General features: G+C 41.4%; 1 protein-coding gene across 50 annotated transcripts in view; it reads right to left on the minus strand.

Annotated features, from left to right (window-relative positions):
* RBFOX1 (RNA binding fox-1 homolog 1) overlaps positions 1-27531 on the minus strand; it is a 1470157-nt gene that overhangs the window by 69569 nt on the left and 1373057 nt on the right. For 37 of the 50 annotated variants that reach the window (XM_071211399.1, XM_071211389.1, XM_071211388.1 and 34 more), the window contains one exon: positions 8185-8265. The exons of the other annotated variants lie outside the window; for them this stretch is intronic. In XM_071211399.1, coding sequence (XP_071067500.1) covers positions 8185-8265 — 81 coding nt within the window. The remainder of the gene's footprint in view (positions 1-8184; positions 8266-27531) is intronic. 50 annotated transcript variants of the gene reach the window in all.

A 27531-nucleotide genomic window follows, 5' to 3' on the forward strand; every position in this document is an offset into this window, starting at 1 on the left:
GTGGTGGGGATCCAAATAAAAGATGAACTTGTCTTGCAAATCGGTATCCAGGTGGAATAACTGAATTAACATAAAAGGTAGTAAAACCTCTAAAAAAAACCACCGATTAAAAACTCAGAGACATCTTGGGCCATGGGGACGCAGGGCAGATGGAGCCAAGCCAAGCCAGGGTACCTCTGTGATAGAGAAAGAATGGTTTGTGGAGTTCATCCATCAGTGCGCGGTGGGTGGCTAGACACCTGTGAAGTCACCAATGGACAGAAAATCAGGCATGTGCTGAGTTCGATCGAGGACTAGGCAGAGCGTAGCGCACAGTAGGCATCTCAAGACTTCTTGATCCATGGATTAAATGAGGAAAACAGGATCTCCAGCTACCAAGTGCATCTATCTATAGTGATAGATGATGGTGGAAGCAGTGAGAGTGAATTCACCTACCAAGAGGCACCCACAGGCAGTGTTAATAGTGGCTAAAGCTCCTGTTGGGTGTTTCCCCTTTAGTATCCCTGTAAGTAACATGTGTGCAATTCTGAGTCCTTAACATTCTCTAGCTCTCTATTACCTGTGTCCCCTTGAGAAGGTAGGCCCTATAGTGGCTGACTTTTGGGGGTGTGGCTCAGGTCTCTATTGTCACTGCACGGGCTGGCACCTGGTGTGTAGGAAGAGCTTAATAAAAATAGGTTGAATGAAGGGATGCATTGCCAACCCCCTCCCCCACCAAAGGATGACTAAAATGAGGAAAGAATGGAAGGAATTACTGCAGAGAAAAATGATGTGATGGGAAAGCACACAGGGCACAACTAGAGGGGACATAACTACATCACCACCCCAAAGCTGAGCCGTTGGCTCAGAGGGATGTGTCTGAGTCTTGGCATGAAGGGTCCAGTACAGAGGATGTTCTAGAGTGTTGGAGGTGCAGGCGGGAAACAGCAGTGGCTGAGGCAGAGGACAAGGGATCCTGGGTAAGTCCCTGAGTCTCACCATGCAGCCCAGGGAAACTGAGGCAAGTCTTAGGGAAGGCCATCAGAAGCAGAACAATGCCCCAACACCCAGATTTGCTTGTTTATTGTGAGAGCAGAACCAGCAGTCAGTGAACTGTATTTGGACTGAGTTTATGTATATATGTACAGGAGAATAAGCTTTCTTTTCATGCTTCTCCATTTTAATTACTGTTTTAAAGTATAATGGCGTGGTACCAAATGCAAAAGGTACATGAAGGATGCACACCGCAAAGGAGTCTCCTGCTCACCTCTGCTGGCAGGCAGCCACTGGCTGTCCTGAACTCTGCCTTTTCAAGTGAGAGTGATGGCCTGACCAAGGCTTTGTTGTGTAAATAGTTTTATTGGAACATGGCCACACCCATTCATTTACATATTACCCAGGGCTGGCTTTTAAGCTATAACCACAGAGTTGAGACGCAACAAGTGACCCATGAAGTCTACAATCTTTAGCATCTGGACTTTCAAAAAATAAATTTGTAGATCCCTGACCTGACAGACCAGACAGGGAAAACTCCTCCAGAAATCTCGGGGTAGGAAGGAGAAAGCACAGCCTTGGCCTCATGGGGAGGCTGGACAACGGCTGGGGGCTCCCACTTGATCACTCCTCCCTCAGCCATTTCCGGGAGCAGAATGTGGGGGCTACTTCCAAGCTGGTGTCCAAGTTTAGAGGAAGGGGTTTGGCATTCAGATATGCTAGGATTGTAATTGGTCTAGCCGGGTGACCTTGGACAAGTTTCTGCATCCTTTTTAGCCTAAATGTCCTAGCCTAAATGTGAAAAAAGGGCACACTGATCATTTCACAGTTTTCTTTAGGAGGATTAAGTGGGAAAGTTCATGCAAATGTCCATGCTTAGCAGAATGCCTAGATATGCTAGGCATATATAGTAGGTGCACAATAAACATGAGTCGCTGCTGCTGTTATTAATATGTCAGGACTGGGCTAAGAGTAAGGCAAATGAAGCCCTCACCTTGGGCACAAAATTTAAGGGAGGGTACCCAAAACCTCAGTGATCCAGACAGGTATTTTAATGCAATAATTAAAAAAAAATCAACTTTACTGAAATCATGAAATGATGAACAGAGTATCAAACTTTTAAAGAAAATGTTGTGATGAGTTATATCGGAGCCCAGGGCAAAAAGAAAAATCACTCATACTCATCCTACCTTCATTGAAAATTATATTTTTGTTCATCCTAGATAGCTATCTTTAATTTTGATTTTGGAAAACCCCACTAAAATATTATTTAGTTAGGGTTTTTCGGTGCCCCTTCATTTTTGTCTATGAGGTAAGTGCTTCATTCCCTTCATCCTATAGCAATCCCCATAGACAATATTGGAAAAAGCTTTCTCAGAGGCAACTGTGAAGCTCTGAGTTACTGGAAAGAGAGGGAGAAAGAAGACATGTATTTTAAACCAATATATCAGTTACACACTGACCTGAAGGTGCACTTTCTATTAACTTAACTCAGTCTACTGACATTTTCTTTATTGGGCAGAAGCGTGAGGAAGCCATAAATTAATTTAAGCTGTTACTTTAATTACTGAAACCATTGGAAGTTTTATCAATTACCTAAAAGTAGAACAGTGCAGGCTTGATTTATATATGTTTCTACCACTTAAATCATTGTTTTATGAATTCCACACAATTACTTCCATAAAATACGCAATCAATATATCAATTAAAACTATGCCACTACCCCTTGCCCTTGAGTGTTGGAAAGTAAGTAAATGAGGAGATGGTTTGCATTTTGATAACACTTAGGTTTCCTGAGCATTTGCCTCTGATATCAGAATTTTATTTTATTTTTCTTTCACTTTCGACAGGGATGACAATTTCAGGACAAATTGACATTCACCTTCATTTCATTTTAGGTGTTCTCCTGCCATCCATGTTCAGCTGTGACTTCTATGTCACTGTGTGAAATTATACCTATTTACATTGACAAGTATATGGAAATAGAAATTTCTCCTGGAAAATTCTTTTCTAGTCCTTGACAAAAAAAAAAAAGCCACTCTCATCTCAAGATGTGAAACAAAACTTGCTCCATATGAGGTTGAGATTTTGTAATCTGAAATGATATCTAAAGTGAATAACCAAGGCAAAGTCAATACATCTGCCTATCTAATTAAAAAATGTATAGTGAGATGTAAGCATATTTGAATGGTCAACATAAGGAATGTATTTGCAACACTGATGCCGTTTATAGGTTTACCTTCCCCAAAGAACAAAGCTCTCTCATCTGCGAGTTAAAAGAAAATGAGAAAACTCAGAAGGGAAACAGGCAGGTGTGTATTGAAAGTCACAGGACTGAAGGTTCCAAGGACAGCTGAACGTGTGAAAAATGGAGGCCCTTCCCAGTATTAAGGCAAATGGATGAGAACAAGAGGAGATGTAATTTCTCAGCCGTCCAATGTGGCAAACTTAAAAGGAGCAACCACATCCCATTCGGTGTTGCTAAGGATGTTGGGGGTGAACCAACAAGTTTGAGAAGCAGACGTAGAATGAGAAGCACAGTATAGTAAGGACATTCGCACAGATGTCAACTGCAGCCTTCTTTATGAAGGAAAAAAAGAGGCAGGCCCTTGAAGGACTGTGGCTAGGGAGTGGTCAATCAGCTGTGGACTGTCCACGCCATGGATTGGCACACACGTATCAAAAAGGACGGGCACGATGTATGACTAAGTGGACAAAAGCGAGCTTACTGTGTAGAGTGCACACACAATACGGAGGTGAATAATCCCGAGTACACAATCAAACCACTAACACATTCCACTGCAAGTGTGTACATCCAGCTCTGCACTGTCCTGAAGAAAATGTGGATAGGTAATCACCAGGGTGTCAACAGAATAAGGTGTGTGGCACTGGATAAAGCAGGGGATATTTTGCCATTTATTTGCATGCTTCACTGATCACAATGAACATATATTACTTTTGTAAGTTCAAATCTATTCATAAAATGGGGAAGAAAGCTAAACATAGCTGATAACATTTACCTGCTTTTGGACGCATCTGTTCCACAGGCGAATAATGATTGGCGAAGAACTGCTTTGCTAATCCAAATGTGAAGTGGAATTTCCCACTCACGTAAGCAATGATTTCCCTCTTGATCTTTCACCTCATCAAAATGGAGGTCACGTTTTAATTTGGAAAGGAGGTGATAGGTTCTTTACCTCTCTCCTTCTGCCTGGGGCCAGCTTGGATGTGAAACCTCCACTGTGTGCAGTTAATAGAACAGCTCCTGCCTTTTCCCTGGAAAGGAGGGGCCCAGGAATGGGGGGTGGGCAGTGGGGTCCAGGAAAGGAGTAGGCAGAGGGTAGGCCCACAAAGTCCCTTCCCCACCCTTACCTGACCTCTCTGCTAAGGATTGTACCATTTGCCACACAAAGCCTGTCTAATACAAAATGTCCTGCACTTAGTTCATGCCCTTGCTAATTCCCTGGAGTTCTGGTCTACCTCCATTTAAGTGTGATAGAACAGGGGCCCATTTTATACTCTCGCTAAAAGTGGTCTATTAGGACCAGAGTTCGGGGATTGGGAGGGAAATCTGGGGTCAGATGTGAAAAGTTTGTCGCATTTAGTTGTACTGACAAGAAGTGGTGAGTGGAAATTTTCCATTCCTGCTCTCATGTCTTGGGTCATATTAGGAGGGCAATTCACTTAAGGGGAGAAAAACCTCATTACCCAAAACTACATCTTAAAAAACAGATAACTTCAGTACGAATTATTTTCATTACAGACTAATTCAGCAGGGTTCCTTTCAAAACCATCTCCCCTACTGCATTTAAACATGTTATTTACAGATGATTAGCAACTTGGCTACAAAGAGGGGCAATTTAAGTCTAACATATCCGAGGCCAGTTGAAGATCCAGGAAAAAAATTTAAAACTTCAGGAGGAATCATGAAAATCAGGAGGCACATAGGGCCCACTTTTCAAAAGTGTGATTTCCACACATCTTTCTTCAGGAGTTCGACTGTTAGATAAAATTCAGGAATGCGTGAATTTTTTTAAAACTTAAAAACAAGGGCATCCTGAAAGAATGCTGCAAAATAAGGGAGCCGGGTCTTTTGGAATGATGATAGAGAGAAAGAGATGCAACAGTCAGGCCTGAGTGATGACAGGTGGCTCTCAACCCTGTGCCAGTAGGGCTGGGGGGAGAAAAGGAATTCCCAGTGTGTGTGTGTGTGTATGTGTGCATGGCTTTGTACTAACATACGCATCATCATGTGGAAGAGAAAACGGAAATGAGCCTTCCAAGCAGCTGGCTAGCTGCAAACACTGACCATAAAAGCACTGCTGACTTTGAGAACAAGGAGAAAGGAGGCCTCTGCAATGTGGCTTAGGGACTGGAGCGGATCTGGAAAAAGATTCCACACCATTGCCAAGTGTCAGGAGGGAAATAATATAAGGCTCCTTGGCGTACCCGGGTGGAGCAGAGGTCCCAGGGCTGGCCTCCATTACAAAATACTAATGGCCCTTATGGAGCTGGAAGCCATCACCAAGGAGTTGGCAAGTCAAGATGCTTATTTTAATAGCTGGTTTTTATTCTGCTTTGATATCAGATGGGAGGATTACCTATTTATTGCTGTTTTCTTTAAACTATGATATAAAAGGACACTTAACTTGTTGACTTTTTTCAAAGCGCTATCAACTCATATACTCAACAGTGGGGGAATGGATTAAAATATTTTAAACAACAGACTATTAGAAGGTCATTAACATAATTTCCTAAAGTGTATATGGCATATTCAGTAAAAATAATAGGATAAATATGTACGTACTAGGACTGAGTTTGGGCACAGAGGATGTTTGTATAGTTAGTATACACATTTGCTGTTAAAATCAGAAAAATCAGGTAATATTGTCACTTTGTCTTAATAATAATAAAATGAACGTTTAGGTCAGGGATCAGTAAACTTTTTTTTGTAAAGTCTCTGTCACATGTTCTTTTTTGGTTGTTTTCTGTTCGTTTTGTTTTATAACACTTTGAAAATTTCAAAACCATTCTTAGCTCACAGGCCTTACAAAAACAAGCACGATCTGGATTTGGCAAGTGGGCTGGAGTTTGCTGACCCCTGCTTTAGACGATTTCTTTTTCACTGTATGCACTGGCTATTTTATTGTGGCGAATTTGGGAAATATTCCCCTATATAATGTGTATGCATGTGATTTCTCCAGGCTGCAATAGATTAGCTATTTTCAAATGAGCTTTTTTTTTGGTAATTAGCTTGTTTTTAATCATTTCTGTAAAGAAAATGAAAATATAAATATAATGTAAGATATTAGAACACTGTATGTCCAATTTGGTAGCCATTTGCTCCTTGTGGCTAGTTAAATTTAAAATAAGTTAAATTCAATACTATTAAAATTCAGTTCCTTAGAAACACTAGTATATATACCGAGGAGCCCAAATATAGAGCATTTCATTCCAGGCAGTTCTTTAGGATAGCACTCCGATGGATTTTGGTGTACCAACTCTCCTTCAGAAAATAATATTTATAGAGATGAAGGAAGGATGGGTACAATGGAATGATGATAGGATTTAGACTCAGAAAGGCAGCCAGAGGTTGAATAATTTTTCCAAGTTCAAAAAACAAATGTACCACCTACTGACTGTGTGACCCTCGGTGAATTACTCAACATCTCAGTCCTGCCCCATTTCCTGAGCTGGAAAGCAAACATTATAATACCTACCTGGTGTGGGTTGAGGGGAATAAACAAGATTTTGTATGTGAAAATGTGCAGTACATTATAATTCTAGGAGGTACACATATGCCCACACACTCATACACATTTAAAATGGAACAATTTTCATAAATTCAGGGGAAAAAAAAAAACTTCCTGCCAGTATGATTAGATTTTGGCTTATCAGGGACATAGGGAAATACCTTGCATTTAAATTAATGCCAAAACTGCTTCGGAAGATTGTATTTTGGCTGGGAGAAACAACTGGCTGGCTCCCATCTCCTGAAGATTATCCTCAATTTTCTCAAAATCACCTTTTTACAATTTTGGAGTCTCCCCCACTCCAGCCCACATCCCCACCAGGGAGGAGTTTGGTTTGTCTCAGTCACATCACCTGGGGAGTGAAGAGCTTTATTTTGGCAAGATGGTGAGGACTCTCCCCTGTCTCTTTGCTGTCCTGGGGTAAACCTGGTGCCCTGCCTCCCCCTTCGCCCTGTCCCCGTCCCAGGCTGGTTCCAGAAACAGCACCCGCCCCGCTCACCTGGACTCACTTTTGACCTCACCGGGGAGGTCCTGCCAGGCAGTTGTGGGGATTTTACAGGGCATGTACGCACTGTATGAAATAGATGGTCAGGGCTCGGCTGGGGCTGGGAGGCTCCCTGAGGACGGGCAGGCTTAGAAGACAGGCATCTGCACAAAGACGCTGGAAACCAGGAAAGCTTTAAGTCTGCCACCTGCTCCAGGAACCCAGAGACATCATTCTCCACGCGGAGTCTCCTCCCCAGGCAGGGCAGACTTGGGTTCTTTCACAGGACCGCTATGCTCTGTCTTCCATATTTATTTTTGGCTCCCTTTCCCTAGCAGTTGATGATTACATTTATATGCACTAAAGTGCCCAGGTTTTTAAAGGGCAATTTTTTATTGTTGTTTTCCCTCTGGTTAAATTGGGAAGAACCACATTTTTCTCTCTCCTCCTCCTCACTGGAGCCACACAGCAAATGACAGCACAGCCTTGCAAACAAGTCACTCGCCCCAGGCTAGTAATATTTTCCATAGTGAGAAAAGAGTGCTCCAGAGCACCCATCAAGCATCCTTTTCTCGGCGAGGGCACCGTTTGGATTTATTTACTTAAATCGTTTTGTTTCAGTTATTGTTTGTGTTAATTGGCAGAGCTCTGATAGAAGGCAGGCAATGGCTTCCCATCCTCCCCAATAACCCTCCCCCCAATCCAGGACCCCCTGTCCCACCATCTTGACGGGTCTAACCCCAAAAGGCTGGGGCCCGTGGGCAGTGAGGATTCAGAAGTGGATGGCAATGAGCAGAGGGATTCAGGAGCTAAGGCAACAGGGAAGACAGAGACATGCTTATGAGAAGCAACTTGACCTCGCAGAGAGCCACAGAGAGGTGGGAGAGGGAGGGGAGAGAACTTACATGGCAGGGAAGGTGACGAGACTTAGATCTATGTCACAAAACAAAAAGAGAGCCACAACAGCGGGCTTACTTGCGGAAGTATATACAAGTGAACTGGGGGCACTGTACACGGAGGATCCCTCCTGGTTTGCCTGGCACAGCAGCACCGTGCCTACGAGAGAGAGAGAGAGAGGGTATCTGCTTTGGAAACAGGCACACCGCACCTGCAAGATCGCGGCAACGCAAACGAGAAAGGCAGAATAATGTAAACACAGCTCCGTCCCAGCACACGGGGGCAGGCCCCTGGGGCCCCCGCCTTAGCTGCAGGGGATGGGTGGCCTGCCCCCCGGCCCGCCAAGCCCCTGGCATTGCTTTTCACGTGTGGATTGAGTTAGTGGGATCTGGCTGCCCCAAGACCCAGATTCAAATCGGTTAATTGAGGCAGCCTGGCCCACTCGAAAGAGAACCTTGGAAGGATCAGAGAGAACTAGATACTGAACTGGACTCAACCACTACTGAGCTGTGTGATCTTGGTAAGTTGCTGGACCTTTCTGTGCCTCTGGAGTCCCATATGGAAAACAGGGGTACATATACCTACCTCCAAGAAGGGTGGGGCCTCATATGCCCGGAGTGGTGGGCACTGCACTCAATAACCACTCAATACTCAGTAAGCGTTATACATCCTTTTATTTTGAGAAAACCTTTTTCCCCCTAACTTTAGCCTTTCTGCATTGGTTCCTCAAAGGAAGAACAGAAGTAAGGCAGGGGAGAACTGCAGCTTTCACTATCGCCCTTGCTGGGCTTAGGGTGAGACAGCCTTTTGCTTCTGTGCTTCCTTTTTTCTACCCTAAACCTCTCTGCCTTCGAGCTAGAGAGGCTGCTGACCCAGCCCTGCAGAACAGGGCTGCAGTGCAGCAGTGACTTTACTCAGCCTGATTTAAAGCAGAGGCACTGGGCTTATCCTTGCAAAATGGAATTTTACAGCGGACAAGAACGCTGGAGTCCCCGGATACCTCCCCAGTCTATGACATGTTCTGAACAACCACCCACTCGGGGGTGACCAGGGTCAAGTATCTTCAGGGTACTGAGTCTACTCTCCTGCTGTGGCAAAGCTCACAACTCGAAGGCTTTGAAAAGGATTAGAGAGCCGTTTTAGACGTGGCAAGCCCGTGACTAATGGTGGGAACGCGAGCCTGTGGTTCCTCTTTGCTTTCCGGGGTGGGTAGGTTCAAATCCTCCATCTGTTTCTGTATTCTGCTGTCATCACCACTACTGGACAGCAATCTCCCACGAAAAGAAACCTACCTGATGAGAGCACCCCCAGAAACAGTGAACTTTCCTATAGCCTTGGAGATTTGTCCTAGGGAACAATGGTTCTGGAATCCTTTTGTGTCTTGCCCATCACTAGCAAAAGCGTTGCTAAAACTTTCAGAGCATGTGAGGTTTTGCCAAATACAGAGGGATGCTATTAAGAGAAAGAAATCTTCCCCAGACTACAAAACCAGACACTACTCCATGTGTTTTCCCCTCACCTCTACTCCACCATCCTTTGGGAGCCAGCACCAAACTAGAATGGCATTGATCAGATAAGCAGGACTGAGAAAACCTTCCTACAATTCCACTTTCACCTTCTGTCCTCTGTGCTTCTCCCAGATTTTGTGCATTTTTTTTCTGGGTAAAACAAAGGTCTTATTAAAATTCCTAGATCACACCTTACCCTTTCCCATCATCAAGTATGCTAACTCCATCCAGTCTCACACAAGGAGAAGTAGCCCATGGACAGAAGTTATCCCTGAAGGAATGTCCCTGGAACCTTCTAGCATTTATCTCCCTGTATCCTATGCTTGTAACTGGACAAGAAAATTGAGCCCCTGGAAAGGCCTGTGCATAAGGGCGGGCATTTAGGAATTCATGACTTTCTCTTGGAAGTCAATATACTCTGAGTTCAGGTGGGCCTGAGCCCTGACCAACCATGGCTAAACTGAGTTCTTACTCCTTTCTATGTTAAATAGTTTGTCACAACATATAACATGAGCCTTCACATGGTCTAATTTGTCCTCAGTCATTATTTCCAGTTTTGGCAGGCAATTAGCATACTTTGGGGATCTATACAAACTATAATGGCAAACTAAAGGTGCCAATTTGGCGAGGTTATGATGTCCAGTTGTTTGGTCAAACGAACACTAGCCTGACTGTGCTGTGAGGCTATTTCATGGATTTAAAGCATCAGTCAGTTGACTGCATCTATGACTGATTGCATCTACAATCAACAAAGGAGATTGCCTTCAGCAGTAAGAGGGAGAACTGACGATTTCAGCAGTCGGAAGGAAGGATGTCCATTGCTACTTCAGTCAACCAGCTTTTCCTGGGAATCAATGGAAATCTTCATCGGAGTTCCCAGCTTGCAGCCTGCCCTACAGAATTTGGATTTGCCAATCTCCATGGTCATGTGAGCCAGTTCCTATAATAAATCTCATATTTGAGATATATCATATTTGCATATATCTGTATATATATATATATATCCTGTCAGTTCTGTTTCCCTGGAGGACCCTGACTGATACACAAACCAAACCCCATATCTTTGGCAGTGGTGTCTGAAATCAAACAGCAGGAAGCACGAAAGCTACCAACTAAGACAAGCAGCAGACCCTGCACCTCCATCTTGCTTTATCAGCAAATATTCCTATGTGACACTGCAAAGGTAATCCATATGATTTTGCTCATTGCTGGAAACCTTGGAAAGAAATTAATGTTTCTGTAGGTTATATAGAGAACTACCAAATCAGAATCTTCTAGGGTGGGTCCCAGGCAGGTGGATTTTGAGAGAGCTCCTTGAGTGGATCTCTCTTCCAGCCCTGGTTAAAAATCACTTTTTATTTTTATTTTATTTATTTATTTATTTGTGTTATCTTTTTTTTTTTCTTCTTTATTTTCTTTTAAATGTTACATTCAAAAAATATGAAGTCCCCATATACCACCCCCCCACCACTCCTCCCACATCCACAACCTCTTCCATCATCGTGGCACATTCACAGCACCTGGTGAATACATTTTGGAGCGCTGCTGCACCACAGGAACAGTGGTCTACATTGTAGTCTACACTCTCCCCCATTTCACCCAGTAGGCCATGGCAGGACACACTATGTCCAGTTTCTGTCCCCGTAGCACCACCCAGGACAACTCCAAATCCTGAAAATGTGCCCACATCATACCTCTTCTTCCCTTTCCCTACCATCAGCAGCTACTGTGGCCACTTTCTCCACATCAATATTACAATTTCTTTCCTTACTAATTACAATAGTTCCCCAGCAGAACACTGGTAAGTCCACTCTAATCTATACTCTATTCCTCCATCCTGTGGACCCTGGGATGGTTAAGTCCAGTTCCCCTCTACACCAAGAGGGGGCTTCGATTCCACATGGATGATGGATGCAAGTCTCCTGCTTGCAGTTGCAGGCACTCTTGGCTCCCTGGTGTGGTGGTTGATTGTCTTCACCTCCCTGTTAGCTAACCAGGGTAAGTCCAATAAACCAGAGGGTAGGAGTTGCAAGTCTGCTGAGGCTCAGGGCCTGGCTGTCACAGGGACAGTCCAAAGAAAACTGCTTTTTAAATGAGATCTAAAGTTTCTTGGGATGTCTAGGTTTCAAAAGAAAAATAAGACAATGGTAGCAAAAATACATCTAGAAGAACATTTCAGTATTGTGCAGTTAAAACCCTTGCATCAACTTCTAACATACTTAATGCAACTTCCATTAGGGCAAAACAGATTCACTCTAGAAAGTTAATCCTGGCAGGGCATAATAAAGTTTTCCTAATTTTCTTATGCTGTGGATCCTAAGAAAATGGATTTAAATAACTTTGACTTCTTTGGATGCCCTCTTAGTACTAAATAATAATAATAAAAGTCCTTATGAAATGATTTTGACCTTTGTAAACAAAATCTATACAGTCACAGGAACTTGGTTTTTATTTTGCCTAAAAACACCCTCCAATTTAATTTGCAAACTACATATTTTATGTTCTCTTAGTACTTTTGTGACCTTTTCTTAAAAGGAAACTTCAATTCAAAGAAAAACCAAGTGGCAGAAAAGAACACTGTAACCTCCGTGCATTTCAGGAGGCAGGGAAGGGTCATGTGGGTTTGTTCTAAGAAGCTTGGTAAGGTATAGGGTACAAGCAGCAGCCTGAGGCGTATGTACAAGGTCACTCGAGGTGCATCACAACGCAGCATCAATTTCACTTTCTAATGAGTTTCTCCCATCGAGTTTTGTACCCACCTCCAACCCAACTCTCCACAGACCATCGACCTCCAGCTAAACATCAAATATCCACAACCGTGGTGGCATCTTGTATTTCTCAGACTTCTTTGCCTTTGAATAAGAAACTCCTTTTAATTTAAGGCTGGCAACTATGCACAATTTACTCTACTGCTCACCCATTCCATAGTCAGCGCAGACATCACTAATCGATTTCAATATAATCCTTTCCTATTCTGAAATCCTCAGAATCATTCTTAACACAGCCTCTAGGCAGTTACTTCCATTCAATCAGAGCTGGTGGAAGGGATGACATGCCCATGCCATTCTTACTTTTACTATTACATTAAACTGTATGAACTTGACTTGGCCATTTCATGTAGTTAAAACTAATAAAATGACTTCCCCCATCTCCCTTCTGTTGGGTTTAAAAGTCACTGCCTCTCCTCCCCACTCCCAGGAGAGAATCAATTGCTCTCTTTTCTATGCTCTTACCATGCATATTTATATCCCTAGTAGAGCCTTTGTCATGCTGCAATACAATTTTCTATTTTCATATTGTTTTTCTTAACTACAGAGGATCCCCCTGGGGTAGAGCCAAATCCTATTCCTCTTTTTATCCCCAGCACCTAGCAAAATACCTGGCCCTGATAGGGATTAATGAATATGATTGAATTATAATACATTTTAAAAGAATTATCCCTTTCTATTTTCTTTGCTAAAAACAGTGCTTGTTCCAACCAATTCCTCTTGACAGTTCCTTCTTCTGCCTGTTTAGAGTTGAGAATTCACGTTTTAGACTTCAAATGTATTTACAAGCTATCTCTATGGGATTCACTTGTTTACTCCTCTTTCCTGACTCTTTTAAGGTTGACTCATCCAGCCTAGCAGGAAACCTGGGCAGCCTGGAAATTCTGCTCCCTAGACCACTGATGACTCTATCTGTAATGGGCAGAGGCTGGGCTCTTTGTAACAGGCTATGATCTCAGAACAATCAGAAGCTTTTCCAAAGTCCATTGCACTCACTGACTTGGGATGCCAAGACCATCCACACCCTTAACTGGCAAAAGGGATGCATGCAGTCGTCAGTTAGAAATCCTCCCGTGGGGAGAAGATGAGCTGGGGTCAAGGTCTTATTTGGGGCATCAAAACCCTCTCTGTTCACCTAGACACCCCTGAGAGCTTGGGGCCATTCCTGGCCCATAAGGGGCCGGGAGAAACCTAGAAGGAATGTTTCCCATCCCAGACAGGAAGGAGAAAGCATCAAAACATTTTACTCCCCTGCCAACCTTAAGTGAGGAAATTGGACTCAAACCAGCTGGAGAAAGGGTGCGTTTTCACACCTCCTTGTCTTTGAACAAGCTGCTTCCTCCCCCAGGAAGGCCTTCCCCTTCTCCTTGATTCCCTCTTTCCCAACTCAGTTCTTGTTTCTCCCCTCACAGAAACTTCCGTCCTCTGCTTTTCTGGTTGTTTGTAATGATCTAGTTAATGAGCATCAGCGCTGTCGATGCTACACACTTCAAAAGGTCAGGAAGCATGTCTTTTTCATCTTCATATCCGCATGGGTCCTGGAACCCAGGCAGAGAGGCAGGAAGCAACCAAGAAAGAAACTAAAGGGTTTCTGATAGGCAGTCGTGTTACATTTTTTAAGAACTAAAATTAGACTGAAGGTGGAGGAAGGAAGACAAGAAGGATGTTTCACAATCTCCGCACTTCTGTTCTACTATCAGTAGGCACAGCTCCAAGCCAGTCCATTGGTGAAGGACTGGGCTCTCTCCTGTAATTTCTGGATTCCAAAGAGAATGCCAGAGAAACCTTTCAACTGCCTGACAACTGGGAGCGGCTGGAAGGACTAGGAAATTTAGAGAAGGAAGCTCTTTTGTCTCATGAAATGCGGAACAAAATAAAACAAAATAAACCAAAGACAAAGATGCAAAGAATAACAACAATTGCAACAACAGCAACCAAAAGAACTATAAAATCTCTAAGCTCAAAGGGGAATTCTTGAACACCTACTCTGTGTAAGGCTCTCTGTGTGTCTTGAGCTCTCTGTACCTTCACAAATCTCTACTCTAGGCTAAGAAAGCCCTTGAGCTGGGGTCCCTCTTTCCCAGCCTAGTAAAGTATCTGATAATGGACAGAGATAAAGTGGGCCATAAACCCCACTGGTGAACGGCCTTGTGAGTGCAAAAGACCATTTGCCCAGCTACGTCCTTCTGCTTAGCTTGGAAAAGAATGGGCTAGGAGTATTATCATTCATTCAACAGGTAATTATAGGCATCTGCCATGAGCCAGACACTGTGTGGATTCAAGTAAGGACAGCATCCAGCATGTCCACTGAACCCCATGTGCTTTTCAAAAGGACAACATACTGTCTTTTTTAGCACTGGTACCCAGCAAAAAATATGTCCACAAGACAAGGAACAAAGGAAAGATTCCAAATATTAACCCCAAAGCTTAGTCTACATGATGAGTTACTTTGCTCGCTGTGATAAATGAAATTGAAAGTTATTTTAAAAGAATTCTTATTAGAGATAAATATTAAAACTTGGGTAAAAAGTTTATTTCATATTTCTGCTATATGTGGGAATCATAATGAAAAATGTTCATAGCCATAGCAATCACTACTAGAAATGATACTTTAATTTTATTAAAAAAAAAACACAAAAATTTCAACCCATATTTACCAAAGAATGTTTACACCTCATTTTGTCCCTCCCTGGTAAGAAGGGTCTGATAGTATTAGTCCTTCTTTACAGATGGAAAAATCGAGGCACAGAGCAATTGTGTCCTCTACCAAAAACCTAATCAGAGGCAAATTCCAGATGAGAAACGAGCTATTGGGCTTCTAAACCATTACTCACTTTACAGTCGACTGTCTACTTCCCACTTCCATGGTTTGAGAATGACTTTTTTTTTGGGTATATAATTTTTATTCTAGTAACTTACATGTAACTTAAAATTTCCCCTTTTAACCACATTCAAATATCCAATTCTGTGAACTCTATCTACAATGTTGTGCTTCCATCACTACCATCCATCACCAAAACCAAAATTGTTCCATCCTCCCAAACAGAAACTGTGCACCAATTAAGCATTAACTTCCTATTCCTTCCCTCCACTCCAGCACCTGTAATCTACTCTCAGACTCTATGAATTTGCTTATTCCAGCTATATCATCTAAAGGAAATCATACAATAATTGTCCTTTTGTGTTTGGCTTCTTTCACGCAACATGCAGTCTTCAGCTTTCCTTTCTTTTCCCTTTCCCTCATTCCTTATTAGAAGAAAACTAGGGAAATACTGGTCATAATTAAAAGAGCTAACTGAGCTGGTGAGAAATGGACACTTTGCTGAAAGAAGACCCAACAAGCTTCTTTTTTGCAGGAGCAATACCAAAGTTCTCAGTCTCCAAGTTGTCTTCAAACTTGAACGTGCCTCAGAATCCCCTGGAGGACTGTTAGAACACAGATTGCTCCCCAGAGTTCTTGATTCAGCAGGCGGGGTAGGTCCTGAGAATTTGCATTTCTAACCTGCGTCCTCAGGTAGTCTGGACTGGGGAAGATCCCGTTCCCACATCTAGATGCCATGAGTTTTTCCTTTCATTAAATCAGAGAGTTGAAGAATCACCTCGGGAGAAGGTTCAAGGTGCACCTTCCCAGGCTCCACCCCTCAAGACTCCCTCAGAAATCTGCAGTCTAATAAGCTTCATGGGTGATGGTGATGACTGAAGATGTTGAGAAACCCAGGCCTATGGTCATCACCACACACTTAGGACAAAAGGAAAAATGGCTATTTGAGCAAAAAGAGGCAGAATTTTTTCCCCATCTTTACCATTTTCGTTGACAATTTTTATTTTTGCTTTGTAGCATTTTGAACAAAAAGAGTAACTCAGTTGGAATCTCAGCTGTTCTGTCCAATTATCAGGGGGCAGGCTGGTGAAGAAGATGCACCAAGCCAACAACTGCACAATCCTGGAGAGGTCATTCTCGGTTACCCCATTCAGAAGAAGATATGGGCCCTTCTGCCCTTCGTCCCTCACTAGGAGCACTGTCCTGAGGGTCCACTGGGCAACTCTACTTCACTGGACTCCAAAGTGTCACTCAAGCATCAGCGTTCAGCTAGACTTAGAGGCTGGGGGCTGGCAATGTGGTCCCTGCCTCTAAAGGCTCCTGTTTCCGGTTGACAAATTCACCCAAAGCCCTGGTGCTTTTCCGGTGAGCCATTTTTGAACATCAGGCTAGCACTGAGTGAACCCATGTAAGAATGTTTTCACAGCTAATCCCAAATGTTTTTATATGGGCCTGAAAGATGAGCTTTCCTAAAGGGTGATGGCAGGGCTCCAGGCACTGTACCGTCAACAATGTATCACTCCAATTTATTTTGTCCGTTTTGATTTTCCTCATTTAAAAATACTTATGTCATTCTTCTCTTGCCTTTTTCACTCTTTATTTTTACCTAATTTCAGATTTTATAGAAAAGTTTCAAGAACAGTACAAAGACTCTCCCCACAATGCTGATTATTATTATTTTTTAATTTTTAATGACCAACTTGAACTGCTCCAAAAATCAGGTTAATAGCGGCTTTCCGAAAATATTCTCTTACTTCAATATGGCCAGTATAAAAATAATAACAATTCCAAAAATTGCTTCTGGAATAAATGTCATGCAACTCTCTCAAACTTTAAATTGTACTATCACCTACTCTTAACAACCTTATAAGACAGGAGCTTCTGTTAAATAGATTTGATAGATAAGGATATTGGAACAGGGAGAATTTAGGATCTTGCTCAAGGTCCCATGGATAGAAACACTGTGGAGCTGAATGCAAATCAAACCAACCAGATTCTTTGACCCACTGGTCTTTCTTTAATGGAATCTCCTAAATCAGGCAAGCTATAGGCTGTAGACCAAATCCAGTCCCATCACCTGTTTTTAGAGGGCCTATGCATTAAGAATGGTGTTTACATTTTTAAATGGTTGAAAAAAATCAACAATAGAACAATATTTGGTCACAACGGAAAATTACATAAGATTCAAATTTTATTGGAACCCAGCCGGCACCCAATCACTTACATATGGCCGAGGGCTGTTTCTGTTCTACAGCAACATTGTTGGGAAGTTGCAGTGGAAAACTGATGGCCTTGCCAAGCCAGAAAGACTTACTTACTCCTGGGTCTTCATAGAAGAATGCTGCAGAGCTCTGTTAAAATGCCCCTCTTTGTTGGGAATATCATTAACAGTCATTGTCGCTTGATGTAGCATTACAGGAAGTTGGAACTAACTATTTCAGGGCATATCATTTTATCAAGATTTGCTAAAAATTTAATTTTATTTCATTTTTGTCGAGAGCTATCCAAATTTTTAAACAGACATGTTTTTCAACCCTTGCCAAAAATTTACTTTTAAGCCATTGTTGTTCATTTAGGGAAACCATTCCATGGAGTCCTTGTGGAACACTGGCAAGTCAACCACAACAAAAACAATAGAAATCAGTTTTATCTCCTAAGGCCTTTGACCTCCAAGGTTGTGGGTGTGAATATATAACCAAAGGCCATCCTAGGGCCTTGCTTCTCAAACTCTAAGCTGCACTAAATCATCTGCCGTTTCTGACCCAGGAGGACTGGGTGGGACCTGAGGTTCTTTATTTCTAATAAGCTCCTAGGCAACGTCAGGCTGCTGGTCTGAGATCCACACTTGGAGAACTCGCAGTGCACATTTCACCCACTAATGTCTGCTGCCAAGCACCCTCGAGCACAGCTGACATGAAGGAGGATGACCAAAACGGAGCCACTGATTCTCAAGATGCTTTCCATGCATTACATCCTTTTTTTCATTACAAAATCCTCAGGAGAGGAAAAAAGAGAGACAAAACTGAAATTCGACCCAGCGTTGTCTAACTGCAGAGCCCAGACTCTCTCACTAAGCTGTACATGCTTATCAATGGTGACACTTGGGTCTACCTTGATTAAACACCTTTTCCAACCTCTGAATGATAAATACCCACCATCCTCATTTCAAAGAAGTAATGTCTAAGAATTCTGCAGCTGCCTTCCGGCTGGAAACACTTCACTCTTGCAGGCTATAGATGTGAGTGAAATCTTCTGATCAGGTTTCAGAATCTGTGATAGGGTTTTAAATCCAACCAAGGAAGCCCCTGGGCAGAATGCTTTCTATATAGATAAGAAAACCCCACTTTCAAGATTGGAATGAGACGTGGAGGAAGGGAATGCAGAGGAAAAAGACTGAGCTTATAAAGCTCAATGGGGCAGCTGAAAAAGCACTGGCTCCAGAAACTTTTAAACTTAGTTTTATCTTCTGGCCTCAGTGATTCTAAGTTATGTGACATCAGGTGAGTCATTTAATATCTAAGTTTTTATAACTGGATAATGGGGATAAAAATGCCTTTATCCAATATTGTTGTATTAGAAGTACTATATAACAGTATTTGGCAAATAGAAGAAAATGCATATGGGACTTTAATAATAATATCATTAATAATAATAATAATAATGGAAGTAGTAATTATTACTATTGAGAATCTCTTTAAAAATGACAATTTGGGGACCCATTTTGTTCTCTTGTTCTTTTAGGAAAGGGGTAGCAAATTGAAAGCTGGTCTAATGTTTTGTTTGATCACTAATATAATGCCAAGCATCATTAAACCAATGGAAAACATTTTAAGATTGGGAATAAATTGGAAACATTTAAATTGGGGAGGACTGATGCAACAAGACAGATGTCCAGCTTTCATGAGGAACCAGCACGTCTGGACCAGCATTTTTGCCTGGCAGGGTCACTCTGGGTGGTGGTGAGAAGCCCCCCTACTGCCTATAATTGAGGCATTTCCCCTTCACTTTGCCATAGTCACCACCAAACCCATTTCACTCACTCAGCTTGAAGCTGTTCCTGAAAATATTTTAATTTACAATCCTTGCTTGGGAGAAAAAAAATAACATACAATTGTGGTTTAGCTGAAATCAGTGGAGTTTAAACTCTCTGCAAGGAACTCAAATGAACTTCCTCATCCTTTCTCTCTTTCTTATCTTTCTGGAGGAAAAGAGCCTCTAAGATGCTACCGAAGTCTAAAACAACATTCTAGAGAGCTGTCAGGGGTGCCCACACTCTCATATTTCACATTCTATTACAGAACTGTATGTTAGGAGGGACTGGATTTATTTGCAGAATGGGGATAGAAAGATTCATCCTGAGTTTCCTTCCTGTCCCAAATTAGATTTAAAATCCTGACCCTTTCTTTTGGTGAGTATAGAAAATATACTTCGCCTTTGCATGTCTCAAAGAGGAATTGGATACATTTGCTTAAATATGCCTCCCATACTGCACACACACAACCATACCTATAGGCCCAAAAGAAAATAGAGTATTTTGGCTTCTGAAAACTATTCTGAATTATATATGTGAATATGGTTCAAAGAGGAAATTTTTAGGCTATATGTATACGTTAGTAGCATAAAAAGTTCTTAAAACTCATAGGACTGTATAGCACAGTGAACCTATTATAAATAATGGACTATTGTTAATAGTAGAATTATAAAAATATTCTTTCATGAATTATAACAAATGCACCACACTAATGCATATAAATATTTATCTACATTAAATATATAATTATACATATTAATTATATACATAGATATATGATAGGATAGTATACGGGAACTTTTTATTTTATGCATGATTTTTCTGTAAACCTACAACTTCTCTAATAAAAATAAATTTTAAAACTTATGACAGATTATATGCAGAGGGTTTCGATCTTTATAATACTATATAGTATCTATACTATATATATATATATCAAAGACTAAGAAACCAACAAATAGAGTCATATTTTTTTCCAGAGGATATATCAGTGATATTGGGGTGTTCGTGTATTTAAAATTATATCGTATTTAATACAATAAGTGTACATCGTTTAACCTTTACATCAGATTTGAATGTATGACCCATTAACTAATTTAATCTCTCTCTCGAAAAAAATAACAGCCGTTGGCATTTTTCTTGGAATAATCCTTGTTTAGTTTCCATAATGGTATACAGTTTAATGAAAAACTCATTAGAATGTAGCACACGGCATAATTAATTCTGGCTGATTCTTTTGGTGTAAATAGCTAATGCAGATGCTGAATTCCATTTTCTACTGGCTTTATTAATTTTTCATAAGCCAGTATTTCGACTGTAATGGGTTGTAACAGTTCCATAGAAGTTTTAGAAATGCATTAACTGTCATCATTGTAATTAATCTAAGGAGGATTTTGCCATTTGTGTGTTTGTTGTTCAATATTATTTTTAAAAGACAACGGGATAGCTTTGTTTTATATTTGGAATGTATGTATCTACATATAATTATCATAAATGGTATTAAACAGTATTTTTCCAATTTGTCTCTTTTCTTACAAAAACTTAATGGATTGAGCTAATAACAGTATTTTTGAACAGAACCCTGAAAGAGGCAAGCAAAAAATCTTCAGAACTAAATGGCTTGTAATCCAATTGCAACACAATTTAAAACCAAAAAAGATGAAACAACCTCCTATTTGAAATCTCTGGTAATTTACTTTCTGAGGGAAAGATTAGGACAAAACCAGTTGGTGTTGGATGCTAGTGGAGTTAACTGGGGACTATCAAGTCTGGGGACTGGTGAGTAGCTGCTGATTGTTTTTCCTTCCTTCAGTCCTTCAGGGATTGACCTAGACGTTAGTAATAGTCTTTATGATAAGACTGTTATTTGTTGTGAGTGTAGATACGGGTGCTAACTTACCCACAGAGATATGGGTAATAACTCACCACTAAGTATTTTTACTTTTTCTTTCCCTCCCTTGCTCCCTCCCTTTTTTCCTTCCTATATCTATCTATCTATCTATCTATCTATCTATCTATCTATCTATCTATCTATCTATCTATCTACCTATCTATCATCTATCTATTTATCATCTATCTTTTACAGGGCCTTCGGTGGTTGCCTACTACTCAAGAGATAAATTCCAGAATCCAGAGTCCTTTGTATGGTATTATAAGGTCTTTCACAACTTTTCTCTAGAAGCCACCCTCTGATTTTACCAGATCAATATTTCTGGGTCTTTGGGAAAAACTAATTCCACCCCAGAAATTCTGATTCAGTAGGTGTCAAGTTAGTTGTATTTTATATTTAGTTGTAACATTTGGTTCTGAAGATCACCTAAGGTTGAGAAACTCCTTTGGACTTCACCAAGATCCTCGTTATCATACCTATAATGTGATAAACCTACACCTTTCCCATTTTCTGGAAGATGAACACTTACTTATCCTTCTAGATCCAATCTCAACTACCCCTCTGAGCCCTACAGCAGAGGATATTGTTACTTTCTAATTCTCCAGTGGGTATCATCACTTATTATACAAGAGTGTACTTGTCTGCATCCTTCACTACATCACCAGCTGCTGGAGGGAAGGACTGTCCCCAGGGCCTGGGGCAGAGTCCAGCACTTTACAAGCCCTCAGTGTTCCAACTCTGAACAAAAGGATGTATCAGTGGAAGCCAGCGGTGTGTTAATTTTTACATGATCTTTCTCTTTGGTCCTTCCTTACTGAGCATCATGAGACTGAGAGCCAACTGAGGCTAAGGGCTCATGCAGAGTGTGACTACTACAACAGATCAATGCTAAAAAATCTCCCCAGGTCTTGAAGTGGTGGGTTTGTCTTTACTAGATCTGGACTCTAAGCCAGTGGTCAGCAATATGTAGGATTTGGCAAGATGAACCACCCTGCTGCTTACTTTCATATGGTGCTTGAACTAAGAATGGCTTTCCCAGTTCTACATAGTTGAAAACAAAAAGGAAGACTTTCATGATGCATGAATTTATAGGAAATTTAAATTGGCACCTTTAAATAAAGTTTTATTGGACTATGGCCATGCCTGTTAGTTTATGTATAGTTTACATCTGCTTTTGCATGTTGATGGAAAGATGAGTTACAACAGAGACCATATGGCCTTCAGAGCAGAAAATATTTACTATCTGGCCCTTTAAGGAACAAGAACTTGGCCAACTCATGCTCTAAGCTAATAAGCTACAGATTTTCTTTTTTTCTAAATAGTTGGGCTTGAACTTTTCTTCCTAGAATCTATCAACACAAGGGTATGGCTTGTCTTACATCATCACCCTCATAATCACCATGGCTAAATATTCTCAGTGTAAAATCTTCTTTTTTTCCTTCACTGTTGTTCAGGAAAAGATTAAGTCAGAGGGTCGAGGTTGCTCAAACTCTGCTCATTATCAAGAAAGACCTGATTTTAGAACTGACCTTTGGCTGATTCCCGGGAGATGAGCTCTGAGCTCTTGCAATATTTTGCCTGGTAAGAGTGTTTGTGTATGCCTGAGGCCTGGGCCACATGTTTCCAGTTTGATTGGACTGGAATCTGACAGTGAGACCAGCCATGCACGTGCTACTTGTCCACATGACTGTGGTAGGTTGAGTTATACACCCTGGAAAAAATATGTTCTTAATCTTAATCCACATTCCTGTGGGTGTGAACCCATTTATAAATAAATAAGAACTTTTGAAGATGTTATTTTTAGTTAAGTGTGGTCAGTTAAATCAGGTTGGACCTTAATCCATATTACTAGAGGCCTTATAAAGAACACCTGGAAGTCACAGAAACAGGAAAGGACAGGACATCACCATGTGATGCAAGGCAGTGAAACAAGTTAAGGAAAACCAAGGATGGCCAGAAGCCAGCACCAGCTAACTACAGACTCTGAGAGAAAGCAATGCTTGCAGCTATCTTGATTTTAGACTTCTTCTACACTCAAAACTATGAGCCAATAAATTCCTGTTAAGTGTGGTATTTGTCATAACAGGCTGGTAAACTAAGGCAGTGACTGACCCCCAGTAAAAATCTCAGGCACCAGGGCTCAGGTGTGAGCTTCCCTGGTTGGCAACACTTTGCACATGTTGCCACACATCATTTCTGGGAGAGCTACATGTGTCTGTGTGCCTTCAGTGGGAAAGGACACCTGGAAATTTGCTCCTGGTTTCTCCTGGACTTTGCCCTATGTACCTTTTTCCTTTGCTGATTTTAGCCTGTATCCTTTCACTTTAAAAAATTATAAGAGCATTGCTGATTTCTATAAGTCCCCCTAGTGAATCATTGAGCCTGAGGGTGGTCTTGGGATCCTTTGACACAACTGGGGAGTGTAAAATCAAATGATCTGCTTTTCTCTCATGGAGTCAAAAATGACAAGGAAATGCCCACAAGAGGGGACATTTGTTGAACATGTCTCTTTGAATCCTTTGACTGCCATTGATGACTACAGCTGGTCTCACATCTTTAGCAGAGGCCTTCCACAGGCATGGGAGTTGTGAAGGTATTCAGCCCATATGTGACATCTTCAATAATGTGCTTCTATCCAGGACAGAGTTTCCCAACGCTGGCCCTGTTGACATTTTGGGGCTGCAGACTTCTTGGTCCTGTGCACTGTAGGATCTCAGCAGCATTTCTGGCCTCTGTCCACTGAATGCCAGCAGTACCCAGCATCCCCACCCCTCCCTCCATCATGGCAACCAAAAACATCTCCAGAAATTGCCAAATGTCCCCTGGCAATCAAAATTACCCCAGATAGAACTATTAATCCAGGATATTGGGTTAACGAAAGGATTTGGGGGGAAAGGGGAGAATTCCTTGTGGTGGTGAAAGGAATGAGCTTGGAATCACGCAGGTATGGGCTTGGACTCAAGCTCTTTAACTTTCTACATCAGTGACTTTAGGCAACTTTACGGGGTTTCCAATGATATAACATTTTTTATGTGGATTCAAGGAGATGTTAAGTGCTCAGCACCATTTCTGGTGCAGAGTAACTTCCCAGAGTTGGCTTACTGTTGATACTTTAAGTTGCTAACTATGTTGGTAATACTGTTCCAGAATTTGCCCTGTGAAATTTATCCGAGCGACGAATTGCTTCCGGAGCCAGATGTTCAAACCTTAACATTATCCAAAGGCCTGGATATGTGATTTTTCTGACATGGATTGTCCTGTCATCCCCTGCTTTGGCGGGGGAAGGGGATTGACAAAGTTTCCATGCAACAGAAGGGAAACTAATATATTTAAGAAATGAAGTTTTTAGCACATAAGCAAGTTGTGACCCTATTTAAAGAACAGGCTCCAGAAAACATGAGCTGCATTCCCTCTGTGGGACAGGGAAGGATGAAGACAAAAATTAAGGCCCAATGTGGGCAGGGACGAATAGAGTCTGATAAGACAGATGTGGGGAGGAAAGGAGAGAAGCGGAGTGAATTGCAACCAAAAGGGGAAGCAAAGGTAAACAGATGTACAAGATAAACTCTCTGAAGTGGAAAATTTCCAGGCTGAAAATCCTTTGCTCAGGGACTTAAATCTGGACTTTCCTGTTCCAGTTCACTGAAGTGTACTGTATTTGAACCTGGCAGAGGTGTAAATTATACAAAACAGCACAGAGCCAAAGGCCATTGTTCATCAGGAACTCTTCCTTACAGCCTTTGCTTTGAGCCTAGTCCAGGAGGGTCCTCTGGTTGAGCCAAGAGGGGCACCTGCACGCCTGCTGCCTCGAGGCACCTGGGGTGGTAGCAGGGACCTTTCAAACACACGTTGCCATCTTTCAGGTTCTGGGAGTCATCGCAAATAGGACATGCTCTGCTCCCCATCTTTTGGCACAATCACTCCAAGCCAAATCCCAAGCCTAGGACTGTTCGCAATAGAAGGAAATGAGCTTGTGGCAGGGGATCGCAGGGATCACGGTTTCTGGAAATTCTGACTTTTTCAGATGCGATTGGAGCCAACTATACCGTAGTAGACTCAGTGAAGTAGGGGAGGGAGAATTAACTAGAAGGAAGGCCTATGTCTTCACCCTTTTGAACCGATTCTGAGATGGACTGTGATTCAGAGTGGCCAAAAGCCCTTTGAAAACAAATCCCTTTATATGGGTAATCCAAGGTCAAATACAGCTGCCCTTTGGAGATAAGCAATCACAGAGGGTTACCTGCATCCTCTTCTTTTTTAAACTTTGTCTTGAGATCCCAATCCTCTTTCCCATCACCTAACTGGTATCAAGTCGCGTGGTCAGTGGTCAGGTTTTATGAACATGGGCATATGAGGAGGCTTCAGTGATCACACTGCTCTCATAGTTTTATTTTACCTTGCAGTTTACAAAGTCCCGTCACATTAATTATCTTTTCAGATCCTCCTATAATCCCAGGATGAGCTAGTTTCAAGCCCTGGCCTCCGTCCAAATGTTACTTTTCAGACAGGCATTCCTTTCTTTGAGTATATATTTTTCTCCAAAACAGGGCTTTTTTTTTTTTCCCAGGATCCCCTTTGCTGCCTGCAAAGCTGCTAATAATAATAGTGTCACCATCATCTTCATGGTTTTGGGTTGATTTACCCTGGATCGCTCTACTTTTGACTTTGATTGTCTGTTTCTTGTCACCGGGACTTAACTATATCTTAGATTTGCATAGCATAGAAGATCTTTTCCTTTCCTACTGATTGTGTCTTGTAGAGGAATTTAACTCAATTCCACTTTTCGTTTGCACACGGAGGGCTCTCCATCCATAGACGTGAGTTATGTGTGTTCAGGTGGTACATATTTCGAATCTTGTTAAGCTTTGCCTTATAGCCCCACTGATGGAATATTTAATCATGGAAATGAGTTGGCAGATATGATGTAAAGTCCGGGTGAGCCTTGCACCATCTCTTTACTGGCAATTGAAAAACAGGTGAATTTGCCATTTGTCAGAACCATGCCGACAACTTTGTACAACCTTCTGTTATTTTTTTCTTAATTATGAAGATTAAAGGTGCTTTAGAGCAACAGTTTTGTTGCCTAGCTAAAATGATGGTCTCTAAAAGTCGCCACATTTAGAACATCTTTTTCTTAGGAGGCATTAGAAGGCAAGGGAACTTCTCATGCTGACTGGAAAACTGTGAGTTAGTTGATCCAGAAGACTTGGTGACTCCATTTCTAATTACACTAAACGACTTGAGGCATATTACCGGAACAGGTGTTTTAAGATACTCTACTTCTACCTAGTGCCTACAATTTTATTAAAACTCTAAAATGGGAAGGCCACAGACACCAACTAAAGTCTTCACTAATTACCTAGATTCACCTTGACTGTTTTTTTAATCGACTTATGATTTGTCTTGACAGTAAACCCCAAGGATTCTGGAGATGATTAGAATTAGGAAAAATAATCCATGCAGTTCAGCTTTACAGAGAAACATCCACCAGTTCTTGGAAAAGATTGACATATGTCCATGGAATATACTGATTTATGTATATCTGTTTTTGGAAAGTGGAATTGGATAAGCCTTTAAAGGGAGTATTATTTGATGAGAGCTCAGAAAGTCACTGACACGAAAGAACTTTCACAACAGTCTTCTAAATGCTTCCTTTTGAATATGTGTGTGAGGGAGAGCACATGTCATAATTTATCAAAGCAAATTAATACTGTTCAGCTAGTAATTAAAGGTCCTCATTAACAAGTGCAGCTACTCTCCCCACCCCCTCCCGGCATTAGCGATAAAAATGCACTCGGGGCGTCAAGAGGTTATATACGAAAATCAATAACCTGCCATTTCATAATTAAAAGAGAAAATAAATGTTAGGGAAAAGTCCACTAAATTAGGAAAATTACCTTTAGGAGAGATTGAAAATATCGATTTTAATTTACAAAATATGTGAACTTTTCATGCCTCATTCTGAGAGATAATTGGAGGCTGGGTTGTTAATTCTACCTAAGCTTCAGAAAATCAATAATTATACTATGGGAATATTATGATATTTGTCATCAGTGCAAAGACTTATGTATAGAAATGACTAAGAAGTCCAGCTTTCTGTCTCAGGCAGAGACAGGCCTGGCTTGCCAAATATCCGAAGCAAATCAATATCAAGGGCTTTATTTCAGCTTTGAGTCACACTCAAAATTGCAAGATAAATACAAACAATTTTATAGTTTGGGGAATTTGAAATTCCCCCCAAATTCTTGTCACGGCTATGTAAAGGTATGACGTTAATAACTATACTTGGATATGGAAATGAATATATCCTGTCTATATCCTTGTATAGATCAAACCATAGACACAGGTGCCTGAGCATTTATATCTAAGCTAGCTGGATGCACGATGTATGCAGGCCTTCAAATATT

This window comes from Dasypus novemcinctus, chromosome 23 (genome assembly GCF_030445035.2).
Source record: "Dasypus novemcinctus isolate mDasNov1 chromosome 23, mDasNov1.1.hap2, whole genome shotgun sequence".
Taxonomy (NCBI): domain Eukaryota; kingdom Metazoa; phylum Chordata; class Mammalia; order Cingulata; family Dasypodidae; genus Dasypus; species Dasypus novemcinctus.